The sequence below is a fragment of the Ammospiza nelsoni genome, chromosome 17 (assembly GCF_027579445.1).
Source record: "Ammospiza nelsoni isolate bAmmNel1 chromosome 17, bAmmNel1.pri, whole genome shotgun sequence".
In the NCBI taxonomy this organism is placed as follows: domain Eukaryota; kingdom Metazoa; phylum Chordata; class Aves; order Passeriformes; family Passerellidae; genus Ammospiza; species Ammospiza nelsoni.
This window is the reverse complement of record NC_080649.1, coordinates 17,326,332-17,336,283: the sequence shown is the minus strand read 5'-3', so window position 1 is coordinate 17,336,283 and position 9,952 is coordinate 17,326,332. Positions and strand designations below refer to the sequence as shown.

The 9,952-nt window shown below is 54.5% G+C and overlaps 1 protein-coding gene across 1 annotated transcript; it reads left to right on the top strand.

The window, feature by feature from the left end:
- Window positions 1-1,537: 1,537 nt before the first annotated feature.
- On the top strand, window positions 1,538-3,801 carry LOC132080781 (PHD finger protein 7-like). The gene is made up of 8 exons (XM_059484061.1): window positions 1,538-1,580; window positions 1,905-1,996; window positions 2,082-2,183; window positions 2,480-2,604; window positions 2,681-2,843; window positions 2,933-3,039; window positions 3,254-3,367; window positions 3,789-3,801. The coding sequence occupies exons 1-8, from the start codon at window positions 1,538-1,540 to the stop codon at window positions 3,799-3,801; spliced, it is 759 nt and encodes a 252-aa protein (XP_059340044.1).
- Window positions 3,802-9,952: the final 6,151 nt, after the last annotated feature.

Sequence of the window (9,952 nt, the reverse complement as noted above, 5' to 3'; positions counted from 1 at the left end):
AAGCTCTTCTGGCTCCTTGTGCTTCGAGCCCTGGCCGGGAGCCCTGCAGAGCCCCAGGTGCAGCTTCCTAACTTCCCCCCTCTTCCTCTGCCTCCTCCCTGCCTCCAGGGTAAAGGCACCCCCTGGCATTGCACTGGCTGTGCCTCCCTCCTAGACCAGTGAAGGGATCGTTTCCCAGCCAAGGTGGCTCTCCCATGGAGACAGGAAAATGGGCAAACTCCTGCTGCCCCAGCATCAGGCAGGTGCAGGGTGTCCTTGCCTGTCAGCCCCTGCCCTGCTTCCCAGAGATGCCACTGATTGTTCCAGAAGTCATGGATCTGCATTTCCAGGAGCATGTTTGCAGAGACACGAAAGAGAAAAATTGACAAGAATTGTTTGTGCTTCTCTTCCTGATTTTTTCCAATGTATTTTCTAGTAGGAAAGCATGGACCAAACTGGCAAAGTTCCTATAATGTAGGAAAAGCATCCTCCTGTATTTGACTTGAGTTGAGGACAGTTGCAAGCTCTCCTGTCAAATGTACACAGAAAATTCTCAGTGAATTTGCTGTCTTTCTGCTGAGTCAGTATAAAAGATGAGGTTTCTCAGAAGCTTAATACTAATTTTTCCATTTATATGGAAAGTCAAAGTTGTTAGTTCATATGATGGCAGGATAATGGAGGCAGCTGTGGTGGTGTCCAGGTTTATCTCCTGTACCCAATGGTGATCAGCAGCAGCATCAAATCAGGTTCATCTTAGTTTTCTGCAGACAGGTCTTGATGAAAACATCAGTTCACGTAGAGCAGGGTTAGAATCCCTGCAGTGCAGTTGACTCCGCACGGGCTCTCTGGGCCACCGCCTGCCAGGGGCAGAGATTTCCCTTGGCCGGGGCCGGAGCCCTGGCGTGGCAGTGCCTGAACAGCACCTCCCTGCCTACAGTGCCACCCTGGCTGGCTGCCCCAGGGCCTGGCATTTGACCCTGCACTTGCTGCAGGAGTCCCGGCCCTGCTTACACCCTGAGCAAACGCTCGGACCCATCTCAGAAGCTCGGTGCCCGAGGGGGCCGCCACAAGTGGTTGCCAGGGACCTGGGGCCATGGCTGCCCTGATTTTGGGTACACGGCGCTGATGTCAGAGTGGCCATTGTGACCTGTGCCACCAAGGCCACAAAAGGGAACGCGGGGCTCAAGCCGAGTGTCAGTGCGACCTGACAACGGGAGGAGAAGGTAGGGCGGGGATGTGGCTGCCCAGGGACCAGAGGGGCCCCACACCTTGGGGCTCTGGGCCTGTGCTGCAGGCTCACCTGCCTCTCCCTTCCCAAAATCACAGAATCAGCGGAGGAACAGCCAGAGGACACTGCAGTGTTCCTCAAGGCGACGACGGGAGGAGAAACAGACAGGAGCAGGGCTCACGCAGGGCTGAGCAGGGAGTAGAGCCTCGTGGCTCTGGGCCTGTTCTGCAAACTTCCCCCCCCTCCCTTCTTTCTCCCATAGAGAGAGAGGAACAGCACCTCGAAGTGACCACGTCCCTCGAGGAGACAGACTCAACGTAGACAGCCGCCATGTCTGACAGAAAGCAGGAGGGTCCTGGTGCCAGGGAGCCAGGTGAGGGCAAAGCAGCCCTCTGACAGCCTGGCCCAGGGGCTCTTGTGGTAGCAGGCAGCGTGGGGATCAGAGCAGAAGCAGGGGGAGGGAGGAGCTGCTCAGCCATGCTGGGGCTGGGAGCCTCCTTCCTGCCCAAGTGGGACCCAGCTGGGCCAGGGGGCAGCTCCTGGGACAGCCGTGCCCACAATGGCCCCTGCTCTGCAAGGCCTCCAGCCCTGCCCATCAGCCAGGCAGGGACAGAGCAGCCTTGGGGCCGATGCTGCTGCAGGTTCAGAGCCCCGCAGAGCTGCTCATGCCCGGTGCCATTGGCTCTGTCCCCTGCAGCCTGCATGCTGTGTCGCCGTGCCGAGGCTGACCCGGACACGTGCGGTGACAAACTGCAGAAGGGTGGGCTCTGTGCCCACGTGTTCTGCATGGTGAGTGGCTCCGGGCGCTCCCTCCACCTTTGCAATGGGCAGCTCCTGCCGCCCTCTCCTCATCAGCTTCTCCCCTTGGCTGCAGTTCTTCGCCACTCTACTATTTCAGCAAGAGACGGACCGCGGGGGACTCATGGGCTTTCTCCCTCGAGATCTCCTAATTGCAGTGCGGCGGGCGGCACAGAAGGTGAGAGCCTGACAAGAGCAGGGAGATTTGTGCCTGGCGAGGTTTGCCAGAGCTTAGCCCAGACTGCAGGGAAGAAAGGCCGGCCCAACAGCTGGGACAAAGTCTGGCTCCCAGCAGCTCTGGCACAGAGGCCCTGCCACAGGAGCCTCCCTCCTCCAGCTGGTGGCTCTGTGGGCTGGGAGCCGGCAGTGGCCACGTCCTGCGCCCTGCCTGAAGCCCTGGGGCTGCCCGGGGAGGCCTCGAGGCTGCTGCTGCTGCTGCTGCTGCTGCTGATGCAGCTGCTTGGCTCTTTCCAGCACTGCTGCGTCTGCGGCCAGAGCGGGGCAACCATCATGTGCTGCAGGGAGCACTGTGACAGATGGTTCCACCTGCCCTGTACCAAGGAGGGCGGCTGTGTCAATGTATACGTTACTCCGTTCAGGTACCTCATCTCTCTTTATGGCCACCTCTGGGGAATGATCCAGCATTTCTCACTTTCCCCATCCCTTTGCCCCCAGCTCTTTCTGCCCTGAGCACCGTCCAGAGCAGGTGGTGGAGGCGATTCCTGAGCCAGACACCGTTTGCCTCATCTGCCTGGAGCCTGTGGAGGACAGAAAGACCTTCACAACCCTGGTGTGCCCAACGTGCAAAAGGGCCTGGTTCCACAGGGACTGCATCCAGGTAGGAACCCTCCCCTCAGCCCCGGGGCACAGCAGGTGCTCAGCAGCAGCAGCAGGGCCTCACTCACCCTGCCTGTGTTTGCCCTGCAGGGACAGGCCTTGCGCGCTGGTGCTATGTATTTCCAGTGCCCCCTGTGCAGAGACAGTGGGGAATTCCCTGTTGAAATGTTCATCCTGGGGATCCGAGTCCCCTTCAGGTTGGTGTCCTTCTGCCTGGCCCACCAGCCAGGAGGGTGCAAGTGCTGTGCTGTGCCAGGCCCTGCCCCAGGAGCCCTGGCCCCGCTCTGTCCCGTGAGTCTGGGCTTCAGCTTCACCCCCAACTTGGAAAAGTGCTGGAGAAAGAGCTGGGACACCCCGGACCTCCGTGAGGGAGAGCAGCAGAAATTCATCATCTCTTCCTTTCTCCATCAGACAGCCAACATGGGAGGACAACGATGCCTTCGCAGATCTAGGAGTGAGGCACGGCCAGTGCAACGCCAAGGATTGCCTTTACCCCGGAGGCAGGGAGAAGGCAGAGGAACAGGGGTAAGTTGGGAAGCTGCACCTGGGGCTCTGCAGGGAACCTGTGTCTCGGCAAGGGCTCAAAGTGGGAAGAAGCAGAAGTGCTTGGCTAGACAACCACGTGCTGGTACACTTTGTTCTCAGTGCTATGAGCTTGTTTGCCTCCCCAGGCCCTGGCAATTGCTCCTGTGCTCCTCCTGTGCTGCTGAGGGCACCCACAGGCACTGCTCTGGCCTGAGGAACAGCACACAGAGATGGGAGTGTGACAGCTGTGCTGGGCTCGGAACATGTATGAGTCAAAGTCCCCGGTGTCCCTGGGCTGGGGGCAGTGCCCAGGCCGGGCTTGGCAGAGTGCAGCATCCACTGCTGGAGGGCTGGGGGCACTGCTCTGGCCTGGCCTGGCCGGGGCCTGGGTGATCTTTGACATTCCTGCTTGCCCTTACAGCCTCCAGGGATGAGTCAGAGCTCAATGGCCCCAGGCCGGCCAGACAGTCAGGACTACAATCTGCTCATGGCTGGTCAGAACCTGAGGCCATCAGCCCCAGCTCCCACAGCCCTGTGCCATTGGTGCTGGTTTCCCCACCTCCATCTCCAGAGACGGGCAGCCACAGCAGGCCCCAACACGCAGCATGGCAGCAGGCGCTGCCATCTTCCTCACTGGACACCAGCAGCATCAGCAGATCAAGGGCAACGTGCAGCACGTCCCCTGACCCTGAGGACAGGGTCCATTCCAGACGTGCTGGGCCCGGCCACAGGAGAAGCTCCTCTCGCCGGCAAAGTTGCACCCAGAGTCCACCTGTCCGGTCCAGGAGTCGCCGTGACAGGAACAGTAGGACAGGGCCAAGGGCTGAGAGGCCCAAGCAAAGGGAGACACCATCACAGACATCCCCCAGATGCAGGCGCTCCCGCCAGCAAGGCTGGGCCCAGAGTCCACCTGTCCGCTCCAGGAGTTGCCATGACAGGAACAGAGGGACAGGGCCAAGGACTGAGAGGCCCAGGCATAGGGGGACATGGTCAGGGCCATGCCCCAGATGCAGGTGCTCCCGCCAGCAAGGCTGGGCCCAGAGTCCACCTGTCCGCTCCAGGAGTCGCCGTGGCAGCAGCAGTGGGACAAGGCCAAGGACTGAGAGGCCCAGGCGTAGGGGGACATGGTCAGGGCCATCCCCCAGACGCAGGCGCTCCCGCCAGCAAGGCTGGGCCCAGAGTCCACCTGTCCGCTCCAGGAGTTGCCATAACAGGAACAGAGGGACAGGGCCAAGGACTGAGAGGCCCAGGCGAAGGGAGACATGGTCAGGGCCATGCCCCAGACGCAGGTGCTCCCGCCAGCAAGGCTGGGCCCAGAGTCCACCTGTCCGCTCCAGGAGTCGCCGTGGCAGCAGCAGTGGAACAAGGCCAAGGACTGAGAGGCCCAGGCAAAGGGAGATATGGTCAGGGCCATCCCCCAGACGCAGCCGCTCCCGCCAGCAGCGCCGGGCCTCGACTCAAACTGTGCGGTCCAGGAGTTGCCAGGACAGGAGCAGGAGGACAGCAGCGAGTGCTGAGAGGCCCAGGCGTAGGGGGACATGGTCGGGGACATCCCGTAGGAGCAGCCGCTCCCACCAGCGACGTCAGACCTCAACTGGGACCTCCAACAGCAGCACGTAGCGCCGTCATCTTTTCTTTCTAGGCCGTGTGTTCCTTGCCGGAAGTGAAGGGGAGAACGGTCAGTGCAGGGACCCTGAGATGTGCAGCTCTGTGGGCAAACCCAATTAGTTCTTGATGTTTCTACTGGCAGGAAGAAGTCTGGGCTAAATACCTTGATTTCTGTGTAACTGTATTCAGTGAAAAGTCACTTAAAGATGTGGCTAATTAGAAAGGACTCTTGTTCCTGCCTTTAGACTTCAACCTCAGATGTTTCCCCACTGCTTACCCTTGATAATGAACCACTCCTTAATGGGCTTGGATATGCTTAGGGAGACATTCAGAGCAAGGTGGCTCTTAGGGAAGCTGTGTCCGAAAAGGACGTGTGCTGTGTTGCTATCCTTGAACAATCTCATTTCAGTAAAGCCAAAAAAAGAAGAAAGAGAGTGAGACACTGCCTCATGTGTCTGAAGACAACTCCTACACCATTGCTGCGGAATTGAAAGAGGCCTTTCAAAGAACAAACCAGAATAGACGGTATTTCCTCCGTCTATTCTGGTTTATTCTTTGAAAGACCTTCAAAGAACAAACCAGAACAGACTGAGGAAATACCCTGGGACAAAGAGGATGCACAGGACTCTGCCCCAGATGACCATTTGGGACCTTTGCCTGAGGATGACGCAGCTCAGGAGACGAGTTACTTCAAGTTTTCTTCTTTCTTTGGAGTCACAGAGGAGCTGGGCATCAAAGAAGGTAACAGCAGAACCCATCTAACAGTGCCATTGCTAAGGAAGAGCTTCTGGCAGGCACTGTAGGGCAATATGGTGTAAAAAAGGTCAGGATGCAGGGGATTTTCAGCAACAGAAGTCAGTAATTAGGCAGAAGCATTTTGATCTTCATTTTTGCTTGCCAGGGTTGTGGTAGATTATTGAGAGGTGCCTCATGCTTGCATCTCAGGAATTCTGAAAGGCATGCTTTGAGAAGGCATTGGGGGTTTTTGCTGAGTGGTGAAAAAGCTTGTTCTCATGCCCTGAATTCCTCAAACAGGGAAAAAGGTGACACACCAGTCATATCAAGTTTCATAGGAACTCACAAGGCTTTTAAGGAAATGTGCGGTAATGTAGAGGGAGGAGCAAAGTCCGGGAGCTGGCCCCAAGATCCATGAACATTCTGTTTGTTACTGAATTCTACTCTTGGACCTTTAGAAAAAGGAAATGGAATGACACATGATCATTGGGGTGTCCTAACCTTAGATAAAATGAGGCCGTCTGAAATGAAGATGAAACAACATTAACTCGAGTCCCAGTCATGTAGGAGAGAAAAGAAACCCCGTGAAGTTACCCAAAATATTAAAAAACCCAACACAACAGTACAAAGCAATGAGCCCCCCAGACTTGAGCTGAACTGAGAAGGTATTCAGTGTCTTCTGAATGCAATGAGAAATGTTTAAGAATACATAAGGGATCCCTGGAACAAAGTGGAAAATACTGGAGCAGAAATGTAGCTTAGAAAATCTGGCAGGGGCAGACTCTGTCCTTCCTAAATCTCTCTTCTCCACTGTAAGTATTTCACTTGAAAGGAGGCATTTTTCCTGACAATTAGAGCAATAATCTGGTTTTGACTTTTTTTCTCTATTGGTGCTGTCATTGCAGAGCCTCACGCGCTTGGGACAATAAAGCCGGTAAAAGCCACATGGCAAGAGGATCCACGTTTCCAGGACAGCAGTTCTGAGGATGACGATGAGCCTGAGATGTCAGAAATTGAACAGGACCAAGAAATGCAAGTTCCATTTCTCTTTGTTGTCTACTTGGCTGTAGTAGTTGGATGCTGTGGGAATATTAATAGCAGCACTCAGGGAATGGGAAACTGACATGTCACACCTCTGAGCAATGAAAGTCATCTTGGAAAACCATTTGTGCTGAACAGAGTCAAAACTCCCAGCAACCCATTGGATGTGAATGTGAATATGGAAAGAAAGAGCAGAGCACAGGAAATTAACTGGGTCATTTTGGTTTGACCAACTCCAAACTGAGTTTGGCCAAAAGCCAAAGACACAGTCAGTTTTCTCTTTAAAAGAGGATTTGGAAAATAAAAAGATCTATTTGGTTTCTAGGGAATAAAGCTTTTCAGTGTATGGCATTTCTCTGAAGCACTACAGGATTAACTTGTGTTCATGAAATTTGATAGTACAATTTAGGATGCTCAAATCCCTTTGTCCTTTTCTAGGTTTCTTTCTTTACCATGCACAGGAAGTGCTAGAGTTTTGTTTTTTTTTGTTCTCCAAAGATGATGAACACCTAAGAGGTATGATAGAATTTCTTTGTGCTCTTTTTTTTTTTTTCCTTTTAAAGCCTTCCTGTAATTCAGTGAGGAGGAAAAAATGCTTCCTAGTTGTCAAAGTTTTCTAGTCAAAATTTGCCACCCTCACTTGTGATCCAAGTTATGGTAGAATCCCGTGAGAAAGTCCTGGCAAAATGAAGGTCAACCAGATTTCTGGCTTTCTTTTCTTTCAGACAATTACCGAATAGGAATCTGGACTTTTAGAGTTTACCAAAAACTTAGTCACTTGACAGCTTACGTAGACATTTTGGATCCTTTCAGGTATTTAAATCATCTTTATCTTTTTCCTCTCTTTCTGGTGTTACCGTTAGGAATGTTGAGTGTTCTTGTCAGCCACATATGTCCCTGTGGTTCTTTGTTCTAATGAATCTGGGGTTTCGCTTCTGAATCCAGTGAATTTTGTATTTAGAAACAAAGAAAACAACATCCAAAGGAAACATGCACAGTCCCCAAAACCTGCACAGGCCACCAAAACAGTTGCTGGTTAGATTTTGTAGAATAGAATCTTAAGACAAGCATAAAGGATGTGCCTTCCATGAGATTGATTCCATAACTCTGCTGAAATGCACTGCTGTGTTCACACAGTTCCCGGCCTGCAATCTTCCAGGCAGCCTGATTTACAGCGTGTGTTGAAATGGAGAGCTCAGGCCTCAGTTCTGGGGGAAGATGTGGGGTGCTGGTGCTGAGCTTCTAATGCAACAGCTACAATTTCAGTGCAATTCAGATTGCAGCATGTTGAGGAAAAGTGCTGCTGCCTTTGATTGTTCTTAGCACACCAGGCTGCAGTAGGGAACATTTCTGCTGGAGCCAAGGTATGGTGGGGGCAGGAGAACAGGAAGGATGTGAGAATTGATTTCTGATTTTAGTGCTGTGTTGGTCAAGATTGTTAGAAGCAGCAACACAATCACAAGTGTTTAAGGCTATTAATTGGATGTTTCTTTTGTGCAGAGGGTCCACAGTTATTTTATAGATTAGTAGAAGTCAGTGAAGAAAAAGAGGGTTAGGAAGACAGACGTAGATTATTGCTTGAGGTGAGTATGGAACATCTGTTCCCTGGTAAGTCCAGGTGAAAACTGAGCATGGGGAGGGATTGCAGGTATGAATGTGCATGCAAAATTAAGTCAGGACCTCGAGAAGAGCTTTAAATTTGTGATGAACAGGGAAGAGAAGATTTTAGTGTAGCGGTGTGTATAACATCCTGTTGTGTGGTCCAGTCAGGTAAACCACTACATCTTTATATGTTACAGGAACAGCTACTTAAGTGTATGTAAGGATAGTGAATGTAGAGACTTCTCCTCATAGTGGATTCAAGAACTTCTCTTTAGAATTTGTTAGATTTTCATTATTTTCTGGAATGCCAAAGGAAGCATTAGCATACCCTACAGGAAGTGCAAGCAAACCAATAAAGTTTTTACTGATTAGAAGCGAGTCACGTTTGTTCCTTGAAGGAGTTGCCAAACAAGGTTACTTTCAAAATGCTTTCAAAGGTCTAACAGGGATCAATATCAGCAAACCCTGTTAGGTCGTGTTTGGGAGCTGGGGCTGAGGCTCTCGTGCCCTGGGGAGCCACGGGAAGGCTCCAGGCCTGAGTGTGCGGCCAGGCCGGGGCCATTGAGCTGCAGCCCATCCCTGGTGGATGCAAGGGCAAGCAGGAATGCCAAGGGACCCCAGGGCCGGGCCAGGCCAGGCCAGAGCAGTGCCCTCAGCCCTCCAGGAGCGGACGGGCTCTGCCAAGCCCAGCCTGGGCACTGCCCCCAGCCAAGGGACAGGCGGGTGCTGTGCCCGAGGACTGGGCCCAGAGCAGCAGAGCTGTCACAGCCCCAGCTGGTTCTGGTCTGCGTGCGGCCCAAGCAGGGCCCGTGGGTGCCCTGGGCAGTGCAGGAGCAGCACAGGAGCAGTTGCCAGGGCCAGGGGAGGCACAGGGCTCAGCCTCGGCACGGCGACACAGCATGCAGGCTGCAAGGGACAGAGCCAATGGCACCGGGCATGAGCAGCTCTGCGGGGCTCTGAGCCTGCAGCAGCATCGGCCCCAAGGCTGCTCTGTCCCTGCCTGGCTGATGGGCAGGGCTGGAGGCCTTGCAGAGCAGGGGCCATTGTGGGCACGGCTGTCCCAGGAGCTGCCCCCTGGCCCAGCTGGGCCCCACTTGGGCAGGAATGAGGCTCCCAGCCCCAGCATGGCCGAGCAGCTCCTGCCTCTCACTGCCTCTGTTCTGATCCCCACGCTGCCTGCTGCCACAAGAGCCCCTGGGCCAGGCTGTCACAGGGCTGCTTTGCCCTCACTTGGCTCCCTGGCACCAGCGCCGTCCTGCTTGCTGCCAGACATCGCAACTGTAAGCAGATAGTCCCTTTCCAGGAATGACGCAGTCACCTCCAGGTGCTGATCCTCTCTTTCTGTGGGATAAACAAGAGCTTGGGGCGCTGCCATGGCAGGGCTTCCCTCAGCTGTCGGCATTTCCAGCCCGGCTCTGCCAGGGGCTCTGGCAGCGCCACGGCGCACGGCAGCTCTGGCATGGCAGCTCTGCACTGCAGCCTCGGCCAGCAGCCAGATCTGCGGGCTGGGACTCCGCAGCGGCCGCACGCTTCTCCCAGAGCCCGAGCAGCGGCGGCTCGCTCCCAACACCGAGCCGGGAAGGCGTCGAGGGACAGCGC

What these genes read in the sequence shown, in the direction of transcription:
- LOC132080781 (XM_059484061.1), top strand. Translation starts at nt 1,538, where the DNA reads ATGTCTGACAGAAAGCAGGAGGGTCCTGGTGCCAGGGAGCCAG. An exon ending in TCCTGGTGCCAGGGAGCCAG is followed by an intron (nt 1,581 to 1,904) that starts GTGAGGGCAAAG and finishes TGTCCCCTGCAG; the next exon opens with CCTGCATGCTGTGTCGCCGT. An exon ending in GTATACGTTACTCCGTTCAG is followed by an intron (nt 2,605 to 2,680) that starts GTACCTCATCTC and finishes CTTTGCCCCCAG; the next exon opens with CTCTTTCTGCCCTGAGCACC.